The 24543-nt window shown below is 40.3% G+C and overlaps 4 protein-coding genes across 5 annotated transcripts; 1 reads left to right on the top strand and 3 right to left on the bottom strand.

The window, feature by feature from the left end:
- Window positions 1-394: 394 nt before the first annotated feature.
- sh3bp5lb (SH3-binding domain protein 5-like, b) lies at window positions 395-8460 on the bottom strand. The gene is made up of 6 exons (XM_087785908.1): window positions 7956-8460; window positions 7648-7710; window positions 6722-6850; window positions 2587-2748; window positions 2240-2413; window positions 395-1280 (listed from the first exon to the last, which is right to left on the bottom strand). Exons 1-6 carry the CDS (start codon window positions 8199-8201, stop codon window positions 675-677), a joined length of 1380 nt encoding a protein of 459 aa, XP_087642034.1. The 5' UTR covers window positions 8202-8460; the 3' UTR covers window positions 395-674.
- A 570-nt stretch (window positions 8461-9030) lies between these two features.
- On the bottom strand, window positions 9031-13871 carry gtf2h4 (general transcription factor IIH, polypeptide 4). 2 transcript variants are annotated; one of them, XM_087785909.1, is made up of 14 exons: window positions 13836-13871; window positions 13400-13520; window positions 13230-13334; window positions 12465-12596; window positions 11904-12089; window positions 11196-11304; window positions 10942-11010; window positions 10776-10859; window positions 10530-10689; window positions 10324-10454; window positions 10184-10231; window positions 10033-10111; window positions 9577-9638; window positions 9031-9213 (listed from the first exon to the last, which is right to left on the bottom strand). In XM_087785909.1, exons 2-14 carry the CDS (start codon window positions 13513-13515, stop codon window positions 9106-9108), a joined length of 1389 nt encoding a protein of 462 aa, XP_087642035.1. In that variant the 5' UTR covers window positions 13516-13520; window positions 13836-13871; the 3' UTR covers window positions 9031-9105. The 2 variants fall into 2 exon arrangements, with proteins under 2 accessions (XP_087642035.1, XP_087642036.1); XM_087785910.1 differs by lacking the exon at window positions 13836-13871 and adding an exon at window positions 13690-13763.
- Window positions 13872-14253: 382 nt separating this feature from the next.
- On the top strand, window positions 14254-16451 carry polr1h (RNA polymerase I subunit H). The gene is made up of 5 exons (XM_087787444.1): window positions 14254-14339; window positions 14646-14765; window positions 14845-14948; window positions 15431-15540; window positions 15605-16451. Exons 2-5 carry the CDS (start codon window positions 14648-14650, stop codon window positions 15627-15629), a joined length of 357 nt encoding a protein of 118 aa, XP_087643570.1. The 5' UTR covers window positions 14254-14339; window positions 14646-14647; the 3' UTR covers window positions 15630-16451.
- mgat1b (alpha-1,3-mannosyl-glycoprotein 2-beta-N-acetylglucosaminyltransferase b) lies at window positions 16408-24185 on the bottom strand. Its single transcript, XM_087787443.1, has 3 exons — window positions 23665-24185; window positions 19200-20347; window positions 16408-18788 (listed from the first exon to the last, which is right to left on the bottom strand). Exons 2-3 carry the CDS (start codon window positions 20031-20033, stop codon window positions 18087-18089), a joined length of 1536 nt encoding a protein of 511 aa, XP_087643569.1. The 5' UTR covers window positions 20034-20347; window positions 23665-24185; the 3' UTR covers window positions 16408-18086.
- Between the last annotated feature and the right edge of the window lie 358 nt (window positions 24186-24543).

Below are 24543 nucleotides of genomic sequence, written 5' to 3' on the forward strand. Positions count from 1 at the left end.
GATAGAACGATGGACGGGATGGCAGAGCAGACAAATGGACAGGTCTTCACAAAAAAATATATATTTTCATAAACAACTTGAATCAGTGTAGCTGAGTTATAGAGGAGAGAAAAATAACAAGTTAAGAAAGTCGTACCAACCAAGTGTTGGGCAGAAATCCTCAACTTGAAGTTATTTTTGTCACATTCTTACAAAGAAATCTTCAGTGTCATCACCTGCATACACCTGGAACTCATCAGCTTTCAGGACTCCTTTTTTTTAATGACATTATCTGTGACAGAAGGATTAAAATATTGTATTTAAAAACAAATGGTGGGCATGAAGGTAATAGTGTAGTTTATCACCCATGAAGTTAAGTGGAAATAGATGCCACTCTCACAAATAGACAAGACAGTTTTTTGCATTCAAAAATATTTTAATAACTCATATTATTTACAGTTATAATCAATCATTTCGATGACAATAATTTACAATGTCAATAAATAAAAGCTCTGCTCAGGTTGACTGATCACACACACCTCAAGTACAGTATTTCACTTCACTCAGTGTGTATGTTCAGGTGAACGGTGGGTCAATTCTGTTACAGTATTTTTATTAGTAGGTCATCAGAGTGTTGCATAAAGGACGAGATGTTTCTCCACACATTCACCCTCATGCACCTTCTCTGCTGAGGATCAGAGGGTAGCACTTCTGTGAAATTGCTTGAAAATGTTTTGCCCCTTGTTTTTGCCCCACGTTTCCTGTTCCTGTTCCTGTCGAGTAGTTTCACTGGCCTCCACCCTACTTGCGGGTCTGGGCCTCCTCCTCCTGTAGCGAGCCCACTCCTGCTCCCTCACACTCCCACTCTCGCTGAGGTCGCCCAGGTGCTCCACGGAGTCACACCTCTGCAGGTCCGAAGCGATGGTCTGCAGGCTGACGATGGAGATGCAGTCGGAGATGGAGCGCTGAACCTCCAGCCGCTCTCTTTGACCCCAGCCGTTCTCCCTGTGCCGCTCCACCCAGAGCCTGGTCTTCTCCCCGTCGGCCCAGTCCTTCTCCACCCCGCTGACCGCCTCGCAGGTGCCGGTGGAACTCCCCGCGGACTCTCCCACCTCGGCCTCGGCACCGACCGGGGAGCTGCGCCCGACACAGGCCACGTGCCGGTCTCTGGTGACCCGGGCCTGACCTCGCTGAGCATGGATCTGCTCACTGATCTGCTCAAGGTTCCGTAGAGCTACTGAATAACGGGTTTTCACCTTCGCGACCTGCTCTTCCAACTGCACCACTTTGGCTTTATGTTCCTGTTCAACACATTTCAAAGTACAATCTTAGATTTTTGGACATGAAATTCAGAGATTCCATAGAAAGATAAAAAGAGCGTGAGAAGTTCAGAAAGATCTCAATAAGGTCAAATACATATTGAGATCTTGACAATAACTTCTTAAGATATTTCAAATAAAATTGAAGGTTTGATTAAAAATAATTCTTGAGATCTTTTCTTTAACCCCTTGTGTCGTCTCTGGGTCAATAAGAACGACCTCCCTGGCTTTCAGAAATACATATGCAGTGATGGAGGTCGTTCACCTTGACCCAGAGACAACACAAGGAATACCACAAACACATTTGTTTTTGGGCCTAGTGCACAAAAGATAATACACAAAAATGTAATAAATAAATTATTGGGATCTTGCAGCTCTTCCTCCATCGCCACGTCAGATTTCGAACGATACTTAAGACTCAGAGGCCAAAAATGAAAAGACATGGAGAACAGGTTTTTCTAAAAACATCTAAAGAAGTCAACTTCTTCCAACCTCTTTTTTTCCATCTTCCCTGTATTTCTTATTACTTACTTATTTATTTCTATATTCAAAAAGTTTCAAATTTGTCAGCAGCTGCGTACATCATGTGTTTAACTTTTGCTACAGAGTTGTTTTGACTGAGTTACGGATGTTTGACTTATTTTATTCTTCATGACCTCTGACCCACTGTCCTGCTCCTTCTCTGCTGCTGTCCAAGCACTGCCCTTTCTGAGGGTACCAGCCTGACTCAGCCACCTCTGCTTCCTCTTTCGTTCTGCTTCGTCATTTTGTTTATATTTCAAAAGCGAAAAAAGATCTTAATTAATAAAATGTTAAAGAAAAACATACTTTAGTATTAAAGCTATTATATTAGACTGCTGGAGAACGTCATTCATGTAGTGTGTAGACTTCAAGATTGATTTGATTTCAACTGATAATATGATGAAGTTGAGAAAACTTGCCTCAAGAATCTGGTTGAACTGAGCCTTGAGCTCGAAGTAGGGTTTGGATTTGAGGATGACCTTCTTGAGAGATTTCTGGAGCGACTGGACAGAAGCTTCGGCCTCCTGACAAAGTTGCGTGACTCTTTGGTGCTCGTGTTCGCTGTGAAGACGCTCTTCCTCAGCCTCGTTCACCTGACACCAGAGCAAACCAAACACAGAAATGTTTTATACAATATAATTACAATTACTTCCCAGGATAAACAGAAAATAAAGTATCCATCAGAACGTTATTGTATCATATGTGTACCTATATGTGGGTCAATGAACCCTCCTTTTTCTACACGAGACACCATGTTTCCACACACCTTAGCAGTGGCATGGTTGAGCATCTCCTGCCAGGTTGGGTCCATGGTGTTGCGATCCGCCAGAAGTCCCTGTTCAGCCACGTACACCATCTCCCTGGCAGCAGTATGCATGGACACGGCCCGCTCGTACCTCAGGGCTGCTCTCTGAGTCTCGTGTTGGGCCTGAGCCAAGACAAAAGTATGTCAAAGTAGAAAACTGAACAGGTTTGATATTGTAGTAATAGATGACAGACATCACATTTGATCCAGAACATACAGAAGACTATCAGGAAGAACACTATGACTACATGCCTTATATTGGTATAAAACGTTCACCTTCTGGGTTGTAGTTCCCATAAAATTGCTAAAATAAAAACATTTGTCCTGATAAAAAAGGTGGAGCAGTCAGTGATTGACAATATGAGAGAGTAGTACTACACACCCTTCTGTCAAAATTTGATTGATGACTTTGATGACCTTGATATATCCTTTTGTTCCGGCTGACCATTTTTTTAATATTCACAGCCATTGCATCAGGCAACTTGAGTTTTTGAAAAAAAAAACGTGTTATTGAGTCTATATCGACTGTTGCCGTGTGTCGCAGTCAGTGGGTCCTCGCTGACGGGTAGGATTAGACTCTGAATCATAACTTCCACTTTTCAAATCCTGCAATTCAGGTCTTGCCAAGAGCTTCGAAAAATTACTCATGCATGAAAAACTTTTCAATTTAAGGGCGACGATGTCAAATGCTGTCCAAAAACGGTGGTTGAGTCGCAGCCGGGAGAGAAGTCAACTCACCGGTTCCGCAACCCGTATCCAGTCACTCATCCCAGGCTATCCCAATAGCTAGCTAGTGCTAGCTCCTTTTTAAATTCCTCGTGTTCTCCGGACAATTCTTCCATGATTGTTCCTATGATTTCATTTGGATATCGATTTGATATCAAAGTGGCATAAACCCATAAATTAAGGGGTGTAGAAATCCAACACATTTTTACCCCTAATACTCTTTTGCAATGCTTTGGTGAAAATGAGAGCTAGATGACTCTGACCATGAATCCTATAACGGTGGAAGCTAAAAGTCGGCAGTAGACTCCATCAAGCGCAAAGAGAGAGGAAGATCGTTCCAAAGCTTAGGAGCTGGTCTTGAACCGTGTGCTAGGAACCATCAGTAGATTCTGATCCACAGACCTCAGAGCCCGAGCTGGGGTGTCAGGCTCAGTTTGACAGACTGACCTTAGTCACCCAAGTACTGACTCAACCCTGGAACCTTATCATCAGGAGCATTAACCAGAGTTTCAGTTTTGTCCACATTTAGCTGCAAAGTGTTTTCACTCAGCCATTGTTTGATTTCTAGCAAACAATTGACTAAGCTGTTCAGACTCTGGGGCTCAGTTGGATCAAAAGAGCAGTAGAGCTGGATGTCATCAGCAAAAATGTGATAAGAAACATCAGGAAATCTCTGAATGATTTTACTGAGGGGAATCAAGTAGAGCAAAAACAATAAAGGACCCAGAACAGAACCTTGAGGGACTCCACACAACAGATCTGCCGATTCAGACCTCATTTGATTGGCAGATACACTAAAACTGCGCCCAGATAGGTATGATGAGAACCATTGTAACACAGACCCAGACAGTCCCACTTCATCCCTCAGTCTTCTCAGCGGGATCTGGTGATCAACTGTGTCAAAAGCTGAGGGCAGATCCAAGAGGACTTACTGGACACTTCCAGTAAGGCTGTCTCTGTAGAGTGATGTTTACAGAAGCCAGACTGTAACTTCTCATGGATGTCGCTCTGATCCAGGAACAAAGACAGCTGCTCAGACACCACCTTCTCCAAGATCTTGGACAAGAAAGGGAGCTTAGAAATAGGCCTGAAATTACTGAGGTCAGTTGGGTCTAAGCCTGGCTTTTTGAGCAGAGGCTCCACAATGGCATGTTTAAATGCATAGGGAAAAACCCCTGTGGAAAGGGATAGGTTCACCATATTGTTAACCCAGGGGCCAATAACATCAAATACTTTGATAAAAAGCCTACAAGGAAGGACGTCATCTGAGCAAGAGGAGGGTTTCATCTTGTTCACTAGTGCCGAAATATCACCCAAAGATACAGCACTGAAGGAAGACCAAGAGGAGGAGAGGGGCTCAGAGACAGTAGGGGTTCCAAACAAAGGGGGAGAGATTTTCAATTTAATTTTGTCAATGAAAAATCTCAACAATGCATTGCTGTCAGCTTCACAGAAGACAGGCGTGATTTGAGGAGCAGGAGACACGAGAGAATTAATCGTGTCAAACAACACTTGGGGGTTTTTCTTATTTACTGCTACCAGTTTTCTGATGTAATCAGATCTAGCAGTTTCCACCATCTCATTGTAAGAAGACATCAGATCCCTGAGGTGAAGTCTGTGCACCTCAAGTTTAGTGGACTTCCAGAGACGCTCAGTCTTTCAACAAAGTCTCTTCAGACTCAGGAGATCTTCATTAGTCCAAGGGCAACGGTTTTTCTGAATTTTCAGATTTCAGTGAATCAAACTGTCCACGTTTGGGCAGTCATCAAAGGAAAGACGGTCAAACATAGCAGAAAAACTGTCTGCAGTATCGGCTGAGATTACGCGTCTCTGAGACCTAACTTTCAAAGGCTTAGGTTCAGGGATGAAGTCCAGGTTAAACAAGACAAGAGAATTATCACTCAGATGGACATCATGTACAGATACATTAGAAATGTCCAGGCCAAGAGTAAAAACTAAGTCTAAAGTGTGGCCTTTTTGATTAGTGGGTTCAGAAACATGTTGCTCAAAATTAAAGGCTTCTGTTAAAGTTAAAAGTTCTTTAATAGAGCAAGATGTGACGTCATCAACATGAAGATTAAAGTCTCCAAGAATAAGTTCAGATTCCATTTGGATAATGGAAGATAAAAAGTCACTAAAGTCTTTCAAGAACACCATCGCAGTACCAGGTGGGCGGTAGATTGACACACAATAGAAAGGTCTTGTAGAACCAAACAAACAAAGATCATCTGAGACTCAAGAGAAGTGAATTCCTGTGTCTGAATCACTTTGCAAGAACAACTCTCTCTAAAAACTGTAGCAAGACCACCCCCACGACCAGAGAGGCGAGGCTTCCCCAGGACAGCGCTCCCTACTGGACAGAGTTCGTTCAGATGAATAAACTCTTCCTCTCTCTTCCAAATCTCAGAAAGACATAAGAAATCCAAATTAACTCTTAACTCTAAAAGATCATTAAGAGTAAAGAATTTATTTGTAATGGAGCGAACATTCAGAAGTCCCACATTCAGCGCCGATCATCAATCACATTTTGACAGTTAGAGGTACCAGGGGCGGGGCCATAGGAGGATGGGTCATCAATCAAATTTTGACAGTTAGTGGTACCAGGGGAGGGGCCCTAGGGGGAAGGAGGGGTCATCAAGGTCATCAAAGTCATCAATCAAATTTTAACAGAAGGGTGTGTAGTACTACTGATATGCTCCGTCAACTTATTTCTGTTAGTAGTTTATAGAAAAAATGTACTACACCAATACAGTGATATATAGCGTTTTTTTGTACTACATACGTGTCGCAAATTAAACAACACTGTATTATTTCTATATATTTTGTTTTTTTACATTATAATAGTTATTTTCTGGTTTATATTTCAATAGTGTGTGTAAATTAGAATAATTGGATTTTTAATATTTACATTATACATTATACATAATATTTTTGTTCATTCTAGTGTTGCAATTGAACTTCCGACCGCCAGATGGCAGCAGTCATTCCGTCCTCTCTAGCTAAAGGAACAATAGAATTTCGCAAGATCCCGTTGAGGACTCAGGACAAGAAGATTCAGTCGACTCCAGCAGCTTTTAAAGCTAATGTTTGGACATATTTTGGTTTTAAAACAAAGGAATATAGTTACGACTTTGTCAACGGTGATGTGGTTAGTAAATTCTGCAACAACAGAGCCAAGTACTCAGACAATACTATAAATATATCCTGGCCGTGTATCGTGATATGTATCGTATTGATTCTTGTCCATTTTTTTATCGTACTGTCGGTCTGTGAATATAACGCCAACATTAAACCTCTGACCTAAACCCTCTTAAGAAAGTGGTCATAATGTAAAGGCAGAGAGAGAGACCACAGAAAAGGAACCACTTGCCTCTTTGGCAAGTCTGCGTGCTTCATAATATGGCCTGGCTTTGTCAATGCAGGTCCCGAGCTGAGAGGTCAGAGCATTCAGACTCCGGGTGGCGTCCGTGAGAATTCTCCTGTAGCTGGAGCGTGCATCCTGTAAGTGTCACAAGACAAGTCATGTGACTGCTTAACATCTGACTCCCGTCAGCAGGTCAACCATTCATGGGGTACAGTAGAGACAACTCAAATATTCAAGGAAAGCTTGAAAAACATATTGACTTGGGTGTAAATTGTAAATTATCTTTTTGTATTGGCTTTTTTCACACAGTTTTTCTCACAGTCTATAGCTTTTTGTTCTTTATCTGTCAATGATTGAAAGTCAACTTTTTTATGTTCATTTTCTTCTGTTGGCATTTGATTGTCACAGAACATTTTTTATTTAAACCTGTATATTAACAACAATCGACAGTTAAAAATTATACATGTATAGGTTTTCCTCCAATTTCTATTTGAGTGTTCACAGTTTTATCCAATATCCACATTTCTTTCAAGGCTATAACTGAGAGTGATTCACTGAAGCTCAACTTTTCCAAATAGTTCCAACAATGGTGACAGAAGAGCTTAGTTAGGGCAGGCATGTCCAAATGTGTTCTGCAAGGTCCATCATAATCTCCATTATTTAACCAGAGAGTTGAACTTAAAAAAAAATAAAAATAAAACTTCTAACACAAGTAACTAAGTGTTGATCCCAATTCTTTTGTGAAGAGCTTCTGGATGAGATAACTCTTGGTAAGATGTCACAGTTCACATTTGGCCCCCACTCGATTTATCTTGATCAAATACGGCCCTTTTCAAAAAGAAACACTCCCGACTTCAGAGCTGAATTGTTGAAGTAAAAATTAACTTACAAGCTCTTTATGAGACAGAAAAAGAGAATAAATAGCGTCTCACATCCAGCTGAAGCTCCAGTTTGTTGATGTCATTGCTGGCCTGGTTCAGGTGCTCCAGCTCCCTCTAGTGGTGAAGAGGTAGAAGACAACAACCATTACATTGACTTTACTTCTCTGGGACGTAAGAGAAGGAAGACGCGGAAGCGAAAATCCGTCCAATATCCCACTAACATCCCGGCGTTCAGTTACCGGTTCTTACAAAGAATACACTCCATTTTTACAAGAATGTTCGTCTCCACTAGAGAGCAGCAGCGTTCACGCATCTCCCCATTTAACGTGATAAATATTATTAAAACAAAAAACATTTACCTGGATTCTCGGATCCAACTCCTCCTCGTATTTACCTCCGTCTTTATTCTGAGGCTTCATCGTTTCCTGAGAATCCACAGCATCCGCAGCCGGAGCTGCCATCGCGACCCCCTCTCGCCTCAGCATCCCACCCCCGCCTGCCGCCCCCTCTCCGCGGCTGTCCTCCTGCAGCGCGGCCGCGGATGGAGCGTCTCCGCGGGGCACGGTTTCACGCGGCGTCCCCGGCTCCATCGGCGGCCCGTACATCAACCGCGGTGTCTGGAGCGACTCTTGACTAAATACATGGATAAAGTATCAATATGTCGCAGGAGAGCAGCGCGTTAGGAAGAGACATGATCGAAGTTGTGTCTCGATTCTGACACGAATGCGACGAGGACGAGCTTTATACGGTCACCAGGCGCCTCATGACAGCATCATCGTCCAGGACACTTGGACCCAACAATAGCTGCCAGAGATAATGTTGTTTGTGCTGTCATGCGTTATTTATTCGTCATAAATATTAAATCAAATTAACAATCATATTTTATAGTCTAATCAATTTCACGATTTGTTGGACCACCGAATGAATATTTTTCACCCCAAAAAGGCCAATAAAACGATCATTTCTTATGAAAATATATTTTATTTTTTAAGTGATTCTTAATAAGTTTAAAAAAAAAGTATTTAGATTGTCTTCATTTTTTTAAAATAAACTTGAATCTGGATTTGAATCCCTCTTGATGATTTACCTTTTTTAATGTTTTTTAATTTAAATTTATGAACTTTTTCACCTGAGTTTATTACAACAAAATAATAAAATGATGTGATGTCTAACAGATAATACAAAGGGAGCGCTGCAGGAAATTCAACCAGTGATTCCTTTGAATGATTATTTATAGCAGGATATATTTTTGTCCCAAACACACATTAGAAGATATATTCAGAGCAATATGTTGTTCATGGTTTGGTCTGAGAATGAAAATAAAAAAAGATTCTGTTGTTTGTGTTACATCACATGTATTAATTGCCACAAATATTATATTCTTATAATGTACAAAATGGACTCACAATTGAAATGAAGAAAAGAGGCATCATGGGTCATTCGGACACAATTTAATAAAAATACAGCGTGTGAAAAATACTATAGAATGGATTTTTTTTTGCCAGGTAGTTAATGGGTTCGTTGTCGTTTCCAAAACCGCTTGACCTCGCTGTGACCCTGATTTGTGACGATCAACACTCTGTTGGATGGGTCCTGCCACACGAGACAGTCCAGACTCTGAAACACAACAGTACAACTGTGGTTACACACTTTGCTTCATTGTGTAAATATATAAAAGTCAAATCAGATTCTCTCCAGCATTTGTAGACTCAATTTAGGCACCAGAGAAAGACACTTACTTACAGTGATATAACTCAACATGTATTAGGATTAGAGGCTTTAACATGATAAAACATTTCTGTGCATCTGCTTGCAAATTTCCCCTCATTATAGTGGAGATGGTGGGTGAAGGCCCAAGAGAAGCATGGATATGACCACCGCCTGTACAACCCTCCAAACATACCATCCATGTGATGAGAACTACCGTTCAATTTCTGCGGTTACCCAGGTTGGATTTTTTTATAAAGAAAAAAAACAAACCTGCGCTCTGTCACGTAGGACCTCAAAGTCGGCTTGGGAAAGGAATTGGTTGTAGAGAACGCCTGGAAGATATCACAGATTTAAAAAGAACGTTATTATCCATAGAGACCATAGAGACAAGTCATTTTTCTTTACTCTCCCAAATGACTGAGCTATCACAAGTTTGTTCAAATAGAAACAAATAACACAGCCAGCTCATAATCTATGAAAATGAAAATATTAATAGTAATATTATAATATTGTAAAGTTTTATGATGTTTTTGCATGTTTATCATTATTTAAGCAAAACCTTGTTGCACTGTGTGCACAGTTAGGTTGCAAATGTTGACTGCACCAACTATGTACTTTTGAAAAGTATGTATGAAAAAAAAAATATATATATATATATATGAACTTCAATATTCTAAGAATAACCAGCAAATCCACCCAAGTTACAAAAGCATCGAGTCATCTTACCCTCCGTGAACTGCAGTCGATCTCTCTCTAGCTCCCACAGTCTGATCTGATCAGTGACAGTCGGGGGAAGCACTGGTTTCTAACAGGACAGGAAACCAAAAAGTCAATTTACTGATGTCAGGGATGATGCAAAAACAATGCGCTCAGATACCTGCTGCAGCATAATAGGATGTGCGCGGGTTCTCAGGAAGTGAATAATCTGGAAATATTATTTGTTAGATTTAGCATGGATCACCAGGAACCAGGAGCTTGGCCAGTACCCAGAGCTACATCCATGCATCTACCAAGTACCTGTTGAGCTGTGATTCCGTTGGCGATGGCCTGCTGCACGGACTCTCTGGTGACCTGAGCCACCACCACATTGGACAGTCGATACAGCATCTCGCTGAAGAGAGCAACAAGAGCAATCTGAAGTTCAGAGTCTGGGGAAACAAGACCAGCATTAGTTTACCTTTTCAAGAAAGCCCACCCGCATAAGCACATGCATTACAACCAACCTGTGTGAGCATAGATCCGATAGTTGGTCTCCACCACGATATAAGATGTGTTCTCAGCACCAGCAGAGCCAAGACCAGATGAAGGAGCTGGAGAGTCGGTCGTCACCCCTGCAGCCAGATTGATAGCTAGTCTGGTGGGGTAGTAGCGCCTTGAATTCCTCTGTAAGATAGAGACATTTTTAACTTGTTTGACTGTCCATTCCTAATTCTTGTAAAAAGATCATGAGGACAGTTTTATGTCCGTACCTTCCTCTTGAACACAAGGCCAAACTCCCGCAGATGCTGCAGAACATTTAACAAGGACTCACTCATTCCTTCCACTGAGTAATCCTGCACGTAAAAAAAAACACAAAGTGTTTGAGAACTCAACCTTCATTAAAAACTAACTCTGACATAAATAACATTCACTCACTCTGCCTAGAGTGGAGAAACTCAGCTGGAATAAAAAGGACAAAATCTCCACCAGATCCATTCCCCTGGACTGCAGGACAACAGAACGATTAAAACTATAAAACATCAATGAAATGTCATATTTATATATAACAGACTTTTAGTTAATTTTAAGTCACACAATAGGTGCCAAATTTGTGAAAAGCCATTCCTGCCACAACAATGTGAATAACAAATAAGAAATATATATACATGTATGCATTGAAACAAACTTACCTGAGCAGTTTTGAGGTACTGCAGGGTGAAGTACCACAGCTGAGAGGCCGTGTCCAGCAGAAGGAACTGAAACCCAGCTGAGGTGATGCAGGGAGCCTCCCCAGGCTCACTGTCGCACACATATACAGACAGGGTTCGAATGTAAACTCCTTAACGATCATTAATAATTAGTAATAATAATTAATTATTTCCCTACACAGCACCAACTGCCCCTTCAAAATACAATGTGCCTTCATCCATCCCTCAACCTTGGTAGTTGTTTTTCCGAATAATGCATCAAAGCCAAGAGCCATAATTCTCACTTACTTTAGGGAACTGAAACAAATGAATGTACTATATCAGCTTAATGGCAACTTTGTTAAGGACAGATTTTCCTCAATATTCTACATTACACACTATTGAAAACACACTCTTGCGAACACATCCCTCCATCCGACCAAACTCTTTCCCTGGCTTCTGGTGCAGTCTGGCTTTGAAATTTTGCTCATCCCTTTTAGAAACTCTTTTCTCACACTCCACTGAACTCTATCCCTAAATTATGGTGTATTTATGCAATTATTATTATTATGTATATTTAAAAAATATACTTATATGCATAAATCATGGGATATTTACATGAAAACAATTCACACTAGGATGCACTGTCATTAAAACAGTGGTAATGGTACAACAACAATAAGGTTCAATGATTTGGGGTCGTTTTCATACCTTTTCATTAGACCTGCTTGAATCAGCAGCTGAGCCAAGTCCTGGCTGACGGCGGCGCTCGGAGAACCCACCATGAAGTGCAGGATCACCTCCCAGCGCTCCATTGCATAACGGTCCAGACTGTCGATGTCCCGGGCGTGTCGATCTGGTCCCAAATTGGCCATTTCTTCAGCCCAAACTTTAGCTCTGAAGATGAAAATGTCTCTTAAATCACAACTTGCCAGAGGAAGTTTACCTTATGATGTCAAAGATCATTATACTGAATCAATGTGAACTGTATTTACTTGGATGTTAACATAACAGAAACACATTTACACAGTTTTTAATAAATGAAAATAAAGATCCAAGTTTTGTATGGTTTCAGTAGGTAAAGTAGACTATTTTTCACATTCTGCAAACTGTGTGTCTAAAACGAAGTAACAAGGCAAAGCTTCCGGCATCTTAAGATAAGCAAAAACACATATTTAAATAGTTATTCAGGTATTTACATCTTAATAAGGTTACTATTATGCATTTTCTGTGATTTTAATTCTAATCATTTCATAAATGTACTTAACATACCCTCCAAAGAGTGCGATCCTCAGGTTTTCTTTGAAAACAGGATTTAGAATGTATCCCTGCAGACCCCCCTGCAGCTGCTGACTGTGCCAGAGGCGCAGGCCGGCAAACACTGACATGCACTCATCGTGATCCCTGCAAAGAGTGACCACACAGCCATCAACATTCATGATCACCAATGTAAGTAAGTAAGTCATTTTCATTTGTAAAGCGCTTTTCCAGACCAGGGTCACAAAGCGCTTAAACAATCAAAACAATATTCAATAAAGTATATACTTTAAAGGTCAAGATAAAACTGATAACACAACAGGAGGAAAAGCCTGAACAAATAAAAACATCTAAAGATGTCTCTTGAAGGAGTCAGTAGATCCATCAAACACAAATAGAGAGGAAGATCGTTCCAAAGCTTAGGAGCAACAGCCTGGAAGGATTTCTCTCCTCTGGTCCTGAACCGTGTGCGTGGAACCATCAGTAGATTCTGATCCACAGACCTCAGAGCCCGAGTAAGGAGGAGCCTGACCATGAATAGCTCTGAATGTGCAGGATTTTGAAGATAACTATACTTTATTTTAATTCCGTTTAGAAAATGTTAAACAATTTCACATCAATCACTTTGATTATTCTGCTGTGAATTAAAACGACAACAAAGCAAATTAAATCAATTCAATTAGGATATTTTCAGATATTGTTGTATTTTAATCAGCATGGGTAAACAATGGAAGAATAAAAAAATAACTATCATATAGAATAATTTGAATCAGTATTCACCTCTGGCCATCCTTTTTCACCCACAATGCAATGGCTGCCTGGGGAAGAGGCTGATCCAGGAAAATCATCCTTAATGCATATGTCTTGGCCAGAGCTGGAAGCTCTCTGTAAAAAACAAAAAACAAAACAAAAAAAGGAGTTGCTCACATATATCTTTCGAAAAAACTCACCTGTACACAGCAAGGCATGTTGCAGGATGATTGTATAATCTGTCCAAAATCTCTGGGCTAAGCTCTCTGAGGTACTCGTGCAAGTTCTTGCACTGCAGCTGGATACGTAGCTTCATGATCACTGTTGGAAAAGACAGACCATCAATGAAATGACAATATGAAGTTACACTCTTCTCTCATATGAACACGTAATACTGGTTTGGTAATTATTAGTGACTATACTGTTGTTTACTGTTACTAACAGAGAGTAAGGTTGTCTACAGAATAATATATCAAGATAGAGAACTAACGTCTATGTTGGGTGGACACATGACAAGGAGAAAAATGATTTAAAAAAATACGGTGATACTGGGTCGCTATAATCTCAATCAACACGTTTAAAAAATACCAGAAAAGGAGAATAAAACAAAGCGAAAAATTAACAACAGACAACAACCTGCATCAGTACTTCGGCAACATCTATGCTGTTGTTTCCGGGTTTACGGAATAAACGTCATTTCCGTTTTGTTCTCTCTTTCTTTTATATATATATATGTAAATATATTTTTATTATCGACATCCTTTTCTTCTTTTTTTATAGTAGTACGATATGAAACTGCTCGTGTCGCTTCCCAGGTTAAATTGACCTAAAACATATAAAATAATTGAATTAGGAAGATGCACATTTTCATACAAAGAAATGGATAATAATATTATAATTAAAGGGTTTTTGTCATAAGAAAAACGTATATGTCTTATTTCGCATTGGCTTTTTTATTTTGTATATTTTTATTAAAATAGTTCAAGATCCCGTACCACACTTTACCAGTCGGAGGCGGTAATGCCCCAAAAAGTTGTTGCCATACGTCATAAAGCACGAAGAAGAAGAAGAAAAACAAGCGTGAGAGGCGTCGTTTAATACATTATTTTCTATAACAGTTTTTTGCATCATTTTTTACAGGTATGTATGTTACTGGGTTTACAGCTTAACTCAATATGTTTGACGGTCGTCACATTTGTATGGATATATTCTTACATATAAAGGAGAATTAATAACATAGCACGCTCTTCAAGTTCTTAAAATTTGAATTTTAAATATTAACAAAGAGTTTATCTGACTGGGGATGCTCAAGAATAAACGACCGTGATCATTATTTCAATTTGAATGTATTTCGTTTATTCCTAAAAACTTTCAGGCAACAGCATGTATTTAGATATCCCAGAATTGTGTGTTACAACTTTGTTAGCATGCCTTTTGTTTTCACAGTTATGTTGTGTTTTGGTGGTGATCCTAACTTCTGCCCCGAGTGTGGAAGTGTTCTTCCCCTCCCTGCATTGCAAAACGCCATCTCCTGCCCACGCTGCCCCTTTAAGATACCTGTAGCAGGTATTGTCTTTTTTACCTCTGCCATCAGCATATGTCACATGTCATACTTATTGAAGGGATTCTTCTGTTTTTTATCAAGGATTTGCAAGTCAAGAGATCCGCTCGACCATAGTTTTTAACCCAGTGGAGAAATCTACGGTGGCTCTGGACGATGCTGAGGAGTCTGAGATGAATGGCCCTCTGGTAAGATGAATCTCAGCCTTATTCTTTCTTATTTTTATAGAAGCACAGACAAATACACAGTTGTCTTCTGACAAAGATAACCGTTTTACTTCCATAAATGCATAGAAAAAGAAATTGTTGTTTAATATGGGCTCTTAGATGTTCAGAAAATAAAAATGTAATAAATGTCTTTTAGAACATAGAAACTATGTGATACAATGTAAATTGATGCTCAAACTGTCTTTATTAGTGAGTTTGTCCTGATCTCTTTTTTCCTGCACTTTTATTTGGAAAAAAGGTATACAACTTACAATAATAAACTAAGATCACAAATTGTTTATTGATCAAAGGGGGCATAGTTAACATACTTCAATCTCCTGGCAGTTTCAACTGGTTCACTTATCCTATCAAAACATAAAGGTATTCTAAGGGAGCGCCATACTTCATTATGTCATGTAAGGTTTTATCTGCAGAGACTCCTAATCATTCTCTTTGTTTTTCAGATCGAAAGACGCTGTTCACGCTGCAACAAAGAAGGGATGATTTACCATACCAGACAGATGAGATCAGCTGATGAGGGCCAGACGGTCTTCTTTACCTGCACACACTGCAGGTACTTCGGTCACATCCCTCCTCCCTGGACTTTTTCCATGCTGACTGTAATGTTTGTGTTTCAGGTACCAGGAGAAGGAGGACTCCTGACCGGCTCATCTGCTCAAGCTTTATATTTTTTTGTTTTTCGAGAGGCCTTTTATTAAAATTGATCTGTTCTTGGATCCATCTCTGTAATACTTTATTTGAAAATATTCAAACAGAGAGGTCCATTTATATTTTGAAAATCAGTTTGTGATGATGGGATGTGAGGAAAATTGGGAGCACAGATTGTACTGTTCAATTGTGTTTACACAGCACATGTGTGTGCTTGCACGCAATGATTTGGGTTGGATTTCACTGCTAGTTAACTGTTTGTTTGGTAATTACATTTCCATTGTTTAAAGAAAGTTATAATATTCTTAGGAACAACATAATGTGTTAATGTGGTTTAGAGATGTTCCACACATTGTTATGAAAAGATCGTCACACTTAACCTTCACTTTATTGAAATGTGCCAAATCCAGCTGAAAATAAACAAAACCTGCCCATGCCTAACAGAACAAAACAAAAAGAAAAAAAACAGGTTAAATAAGCCAAAGTTGGTGGAAAATATCCAAAAAATAACCTGTCAACAAGACAGCCAAGTTGTGAATGATGGTGGGAAATGTTCCTTTTTAAATTACAAGAATTTATAGTGTTGTTAATCCATTGTACGGTACTAAAAAAACTTTATGAAGTTTGACTTTATTAGTTGCATTCCTTTGTGATCCGTTTCTTGGCTGCATAAAGAGAAAAAGGTCAACAAATCAGTGAAAGCACAGATGCTATTTAAACAAAAAAGAACCAATGACCATCAGAAAGAGAGAAATGGCACCAAAGACCGATATCAAAATAGTTGTTTATTGAAATGTATTAAAGTTATAAACACATCAGGCAGTGGTATTTTTTCACACGTGTGGATGATGACACTGCATCTCGATCCAGTCTTCTTCAGAGACCAAAAGCTCAGACAATCGATGGTTCTTCAAGAATAAGAATCACTCAGCAGAGTTAAATACTTCAGTTGGTAATGACCTCACCTTCACATGTAGAGTACATTCTCTCAAAACTCAACAGAGATCATTGACGTCAAAATGAAAATCCTTGATGTCGCAAATGAATCATTAGTGCAGCTTTGGCCAGAGGTCTCAGTTTCAGTCTGCTCAAAACAATATTCTGAAAATATTTGCCACTGTAAAGTGAACTTAACAATCTTACAATTGAGTTCAAATGTCTTATAATAAAAAACACAATTGCTGCATAAAATTAAATTAAAAGGAAAGATGTTCAAATAATTCCAATAGATTGAAGAAAGTTTCGGATCATAAAGAAGGAGACAGAGCGGCAACGTTTCAGCTGTTTACATTTGTTTGAAAGTGAACCAACAGGGCATTTGTTTTAGGGCTTGAATGTGTTTTAATGTGGATCAATGAAGGAGAAGTGGGCATTGTTTTAGTCCCAGAGTATGTTTCTTGTCAAGTGTTGTGCATGCTAGGGGCATTAAAGATCTGATAAAGGTTAGATAAGCATTGAATAGGGAAAAGCCTGTTGTTGGCTAAAGATTAGACAAATAATATCTCATCCTGGTATCTACTGGCCAAAGGAGGAACATCTGGAATTGCAAGATAGATAGTTTAAATGCGTTGGTGTATTCACACCACGTCTGGTTGCACTTTTCTGGTAAGAGAACAACTTCCTGCCATCTCTCTAAGAAGGTCTATCTACAGGGTTCATACCAGTTGAGAATTAAAATGGCTGATCGGAGCAGCAACATACCTTATCTAATGTGGACATAACACAAAAAAGACCCAGAAGGTCCCAGAGGAGGCAGAGTTTACATCCTCTTCTTTTAAGTCTCTGCATACGTCCCCCTAAAATCTGGGCTCTGATTGGTTGATGCACGACTCTTTATAACTCTTAAAACGAATTTCAGAATTTTAAATTCGAGCACTTGGTACCACAAATGACATTTTACCAAGGCTGGGTTGCCCAGCTTACATATGGTGATAGGACTGTTTGTGGCACTAATAGTGACTCTGCACTGACTTCATGTGTAAACCCATTGCTTGTTGTGCTCGGTGTGAGCACCCCATAGGAGAACAGAATACTCTGGGAGGAATGTTAACGGCACATGTTTCAATGGTTTCTCCTCAGGTTCTAGAGCGTTAGTCATGTGTTTGAAGCAGACTGATACGTGGGACCACTCACCAGAGGTCTGGTTTGCTCAGTGATTATGGACATTAAGCAGCAGTCACAAGCAAGATTTCTCTTCTCATTATTGCACCATCAACTTCTCCTTCCAGAGGTTTAGGGCGTTTCCTTCATTAAGTATCGGCTCTCTGTCTTCCTTCGATTGGAGTCTCTGACCACTACGCTTGCTTCCTTCACATCGTATCTACAATGTCCAGCCAACTACGCTGGACCGCCAAACTTCACTTCCAGAACCTTCACTGGTTCTTTGGTCTGAGGGGGTTTATACCCTCTTACACTTCAGCACAGGTCACCCTGCAGAACAGGAGGAGATCTTCAGCTCCACGTGGTGTCATACCGTGTCCAACCCTCAGGTGGAGCCAAGAACACTCTACGGCCTCGGTGGAGGAAACTGACGATCCCCCTGTAGCCCGTTCGCGGGACCCCTGACTTCAAATCATCCATAACACCCAGATTCCTAGAAAATACTTTAAAACTCTCTCGAGTCGTGTACTGGACCCGGTATGGGCCAGTTCCTCGTAAATGTCCACTTTGCTGCAGGTCCTCGATCTTCACCTGTGGTGCACTGTAAACCTTCTTGACATACGTGTCATCGTAGTTCTCTCGGAGCAAGTAAGACAAATCATGTTTGGTGAAAGGCACAAACTCAGTGTTTAGCTTAATGTAGCGCAGGTACTGGTCAAAGAATTGACCTAAACTAACACCTTTACGGCCAAAAGTCATAGTTCTAGAGATTTCAGGCCGGATGCAGGAACGGTCCTTGCGTTGTTCGGGTTGGCGCATCCAGTCGTCCCAAAATGCAGAGGGCCACTTTGGTTCCAATTCATCCCACATCTCCCTAAGCAGCATCCAGCCCAGACCAGGGAAGAAGTCCGTTCTGTGGAGCAGGTCCGCTTTAGATGGATCCACCAAAGCGTCTCTGCCATTGTCGTTCCATGCGGAAACGCACCACAGGGAAGGGTCAGCCCGCAGGATCGGGTACAAGGCCCGGAAATACTCGAAGAAGTCCAGCGACACCTAAACAGCACAGAGTCATAGTTGTGAGCGACGGCACCTCCAGCATGTCACAAGTTTGTGTGATAAATATGGTAGGATGAAGACATGTTTATATTTTTTATACATATATGACTTAAAACATAACAAGAAAAGTGGTAGTTAGCCACTTGTTGGTCAAGTCTCATTTAATTCAATGAGCATTTAGAATAAAAAGTTCCATCTTCTTCCAGGAATTATTGCATCTAATTTGTGCACTGCTGTTAAACATGTAGATGTATATACATTTTCATTATCCTTGCAGTCACTTCATGAAATCATGGCTTCCTAAAACAGAATGGTTGCAAGCTAATACACCAACGCCATAAATCATTACCAAACTGGACTTTTCCCAGATAAAAACAAGCATGCATCTCAGAGCAAGGGGCAACTCACCTCAAGGTCGTCCTCCACTATGACCACGGTAGACTGTGAGAAAGTCCTGAACACTTGGTTCAGTGCCCAGCGGTAATGTCTGGCTATCTTGTAGTAACCCTGGAACTTCCTGTGCTCCGGTCTGACTCTGATGTCGGACAGGTCAGGCTGCTTTATGTGAGTGACTTGTTGCCCGTACGAGCCAATGACGCGGGCCGTCTCAGCGTGGCCACAGTCCTGGCTGACGATGATGGGGTGCGCCTCCGGAGAGGTTCGGTACTGGATCAGTCTGTCGAGGCTTCTCTTTACCGTCACCCGGTCACATGCAATGACCAGAATGGGAATGACCACATCTGGTGGGGCAGATGTTGACACTTTCTTGGTCTCATGGAAAGCATCGGTTTTCACTTCACTTTGTTTGTCCATGATCAAAGTTATTGGAGCGGTCGTCTTCTGAAGATCATCGGTGGCCGGGACATGGTCGCCCAGATTGTCTTTCACCGCAGGTTTGATCGGCTGATGTACTACTGCCGCTTCCAATCCATTCTCATTCGTCTCTCGTTTCTCCACGTCCTTCCGTTTGGCCCACACCGCCCTGTTGTTTTCGATCTGCTTCAGCAGTTTTTTCTGGGCCTCAAGTTGAACTTCTACTTCCTCTGCCAGCTTGATCACTTCGCCCGCCAGGTTCATTTGACTCCTCTTACCCCATTCCTCTTTTCCTCCTGGTTCCACGCCACCTCTTTCTGTAAGCCGGCCAATTGGGGGTCGACCCCAAAGGTAGAGTAGAAGCAGAGCATTCCAAGCGACGAATAGAAAAGCACCACATAATATTAGAGAACCTTTCTTTCGAACCATGGCCCAATGAGGCTGGAAGGGAACAGAATTTTAGGCGATGTAAGGAGCCGGGTGATGGTGCTAGAGAGGGCAAAGGTCTAGAATTCAACCATAATTTCCTACTGCAGTGACCAAACTTCCTTCCAATCTAAAATTCATTAGATCCAACGTCCAAGTTAAGCCTCACAAAACTGCTTGGATAAGAGACGACATGACTTAAAGAAGTTCACCAGGGGTGCTCAAAGGGTTCACATGAAAGAAATTAAATGGATAGACAAGGGTCACTTGGGGTTGAGGGAATGCTGCTCCTTGGATGTTATCCTCTGGCCATCATTCTGAAAGAAAAGAAAAGCAATGATAACTTGACAAAAGGTTTATTTATTGGTGCAGATTTAAGAAATGTGTCCTCATTGTGATTAGTCAATGGAAGTTCAAATAGAATGAAATAGAAAATGACTGTCCCCATTTAAATTTACTTCAAAGTCGATACGATTTTTATAGAGTTCTTATTTAACAGATTTGTTCAATATAGTAAAGGCACTTTCTAAAGGATAAATCATGAGTCCAACGTGTTGATAATTAATTAGTTAGAATATGTTGAATCTTCCACACAATTCTCTGAAATAATTGGAGCAAGACAGTTGATATCTTTGGAACAGAAACATTTCTATGATTTTTCTTTTACCTAGTCCTGTGGAAAATGGTTTAGTTTATAAAACATGTATTCATTCTGATCACATTTTTCAACAAAACCTATAACCATGGACTGCAAACCTGTACACAAAAAGGATAAATGTCACCATAATAAAGCTGTATACATTAAACTAAATAAAAAACAACCGAGGAGCATCCTGACAACAAAGTCATTATTATTTGGTTTTTGTAAAGGGAGGGAATGGATTGTGTTGGATTTGTGTGTAACTGTTTATTTTGAAAACCCATTACCTATTATTTTTTGTAAAAAGTAATGAAAAACTACCAAATTCAAAGAAAGTGTGTCCCACACCACAAAAAAAGATGTTTAGAACATATATGTTTAAGCCAACTATCAGACAAAGCTTGGTTTATATTAGTGTTATCCTCTATTATAATTCCTTTCTTTAAAGCCTTTAGTGTCAAGCATGAATAAGAAACAAAAACAACAACAAAACAACAGTCTGTACTGTGTAAAGAACTCCAGGGTAGGACGTAGAGACCTTCACATGAGAAATAAATCACATGATAACTATATAACATAAATGACAGTTAACATGAATATTATGTGTTTTTAACATTCTCTTGTTATATTAAGGGATTTTAAAAACTACAACAAGAGATTAATCTCCATCTTCTTAGAAACACTGTACGGCAGAAACTTGCAACATCTGATAGTGAAACCACCAGCTCAACGTTACAAGATAACATGTTAACAATGTGATAGTAAATAGCCTCAAAAGTGTTGAGTTACACACATTATTCTAGCTATACTTTCATTACAAACAGTGACATTTCCATAAAAGGATGTTTGTAACAATGATCTCCCCCCTTTACATAACAAGTAATAAGTGAACAAAAAATCAAACTTTATGTCATTGAGTTTACTGAAGACAACAAAAGCAATATACCATAGAAGGTTTTGGATTCAGAACTGAACATAACATTATCATCTCAGTAATTGGATTTAAAGGACCAACACAGGGTTGGATCAAAAGTATACATTATGTTTGAGTAAGTAGATAATGTACATTTCTGTACCCCGAACCAGATTGGCTAAACAAAAAAAAAACTGGCTCTAAAGGTGAAATAAATCTATGTGACCACAACATTAAACAACGATAGCAATGTAACATCATAAACAATAGTAACATAGACAATAACAATAACAAGAAAGGGATAAATATGTTGTTCAAATGTATGTAAAGTGAAATAAACAACGACAACTATTTACCAAAGTTATGATTAAAGAACTTGCTGCAATGTCGAAGAACACCTTGAGCTTACCTTAAGAAATCTTCTTATGACTCAGTCGGACTGTAAGGTTTTCTAAACCAACAATACGTGTGGTGAAAAAAGTAGCCTTGTGTTTAGATTCAAGGTCCGACTACTGCAAAACTATCTGTCCATCTTCACTTGTGTCTGGTGTGTAGAAAAAGAATTATGAATATGGTTGTGGTTGAGTGGATGAAGCTTAGGCACTAGAGAAGCTTAACTAATTACAGATGATAAATATAGACACCCTGAGTGGCAAGAGTATTAGGCTTGCAAGATAAAACACTAGACATGTGCTTCCAGCTTGGCACTAAATATTAATTATATTTCGCAATTCCCTTTACTGAAGTGTCTTATTTTCTATTGATGGATGGTTGAACTAGTTACATGGTAACAGAGTTATGAATATTTTACCCGCCAAAAGGAATTTTTCTAATAGAAGAGTATAGTAGAGTTGTGGAATAAATGATGATAAAGTTTGATATACGTTTACTCTACTTTGGTTAACAATGAATACAAGCACAAATACTTGGGTCCACTGAGATAGAAAAAGACGGACATCAAGAGATCAGTGATATTGTATTTGTATAAACTGTTACAGGTACTTTCCTGAACCGATACACTCAAAGCAGGGGTCCCCAACATTTTGGCAACTGCCATCATTAGTTTCCATCAGCTTGTCACACACTTAATTACTTAATACATATGCAAATAATATTCCTCCAATTCAGGAATCACAATTTTGATTCTTCAACAATTTGGCGACAGAAAAGGAAACACAAGATGTATTAAATAAAAATTTAGAATAGGTCCAAGGGCTACTCCTTTGGCGTCTGCAGGCACTACGTTTGTGACCCTTAACCCCTGGTAATGGAACAGTCGCCACAAGACATGTAGACAGATTTACCAGCTGAGGTTATGATTAAATTCACATTCACTGCTGGTGTGCTCAACCACTGGAATATGAAGGAAACGGACGAGGAAAGTTTGAAACCTAGACTAACATCTCTTATACTGCAAACCTCTCCCCCTTTTTTCCACAAGTATTCATTGAATCCTGTTTCCTCAATGCTTGCTGTAAGTAAAATAACCGTTCCAGTCCTGGGACAGACACTTTAAACCATGTGCACATCCCTTGCCAACTGTTAACATTCTTAAGAGTTATCGACTATATTGACACAGATGCCATTGACATGATTGATAAAAATAACTATTCAGCCTATAAGGTAATGGTTCAAAAACAATCTCTAAAGCATCTCAAACTTGTATCTTCTAGAAGATTTTGAACGGTCATGTGATGACTTGACACAAGTGGTTTGTTTAAACGTCCATAGAAACATCTTTTCTGAAGTTAAGCAAAGGTTATTACTGAGGAACATGGAAGAGCAGTTCTAGTTTCTCTTCCCCCATCATATCATACACAGAAGATAATATCAACTACACTGGTTTGTTTCTACACTCTGCCATTTTCTCAGACGATGGAAAGCTCCAGTGGAGCAGTACCTAGGACCACAACACGGTTAACACTCTTCTAATTGGATTTAAGCCGGATTTAAGTGACTAAAGAGCGGGCAGTACCGCCGTGTTGCCGTGGCAACTGGCCTGTCAGCCCAGCTCCGGGGGCACCGGTGTGTGCCTGTGGCGGCGGGCCGGGGACAGGAGGCTCAGGCTCGGGAACACTCACCTCTTGCGTGCCCTTCTCATCCTCGGGCGGCAGCTTCACATCCCGGCTGGGTCGCTAGCTCGCTAGCTAATGTAGCCGTTTCCTCCGATATCCCATTCAGAGCACATCGCTATGTTGTGACACGGTGGCTCTGGAGCTGCCTGCACGTCCGCCGCTGGCTTTCATGTGTTTCCCTAAGTCTTGTCTGTCAACACAAGTTGGAGGAAAAAAAAAAAGAAATGTCGCCCGTGGGCTTCTTGTCCTGGAGCTTCTCTGTAGCAGAGAGGAGTCCGCGGCTGGACCGTGTCAGGGTGCAGTCACGGGTCTTCTGTTTGTCATGTACCAGCTGGAGAAGAGAGAACTGTCGGCTCCAGCACCGCTTCCCTCCGAGCCCTGGTGACGCGGCTCTCACGGCGACAACACTACCGGGTTACTTCCGTCTCCTTCCTTCGCTTTAACTCGTGGAAAAAAAACAAAAAAAACACCGCTTTTTTCGCAGAGTACAGTGTATTTTACAAGCAGACCCTGTGACAAGACTCCTTATAAAGACAGATAGAGGGCAGTGCACCCTCTCGTTGTCTGTCTAGCTGTACGTTGCTTTACGTCACTTCCTGTAATCTGCATTTGGTCTTGACAGTTTGCTGTGAGTTAGTGGCTGTGATAGTCTTTTTGCTTTTTTTTTAATGCTTTATTGCAATATTGTTTTGATTAATTTTTTCCTTATAAATCCATGTCGAGGTATTCAGTCTTGAGAGATTTGAATGTACTTGTTTAAGTGTCAGTCGTTTTGATTTATAGTTTTATCTTTCAGCAAATCTTCACCTGGGAAATCCGGGCCGATTAAAAATAAACCAGTGACGCATTACAAAACTATATTCAGAGAAGGTGGTTCAGTCCATG

This window comes from Callionymus lyra, chromosome 3 (assembly GCF_982586985.1).
Source record: "Callionymus lyra chromosome 3, fCalLyr1.hap1.1, whole genome shotgun sequence".
In the NCBI taxonomy this organism is placed as follows: Eukaryota; Metazoa; Chordata; class Actinopteri; order Syngnathiformes; family Callionymidae; genus Callionymus; species Callionymus lyra.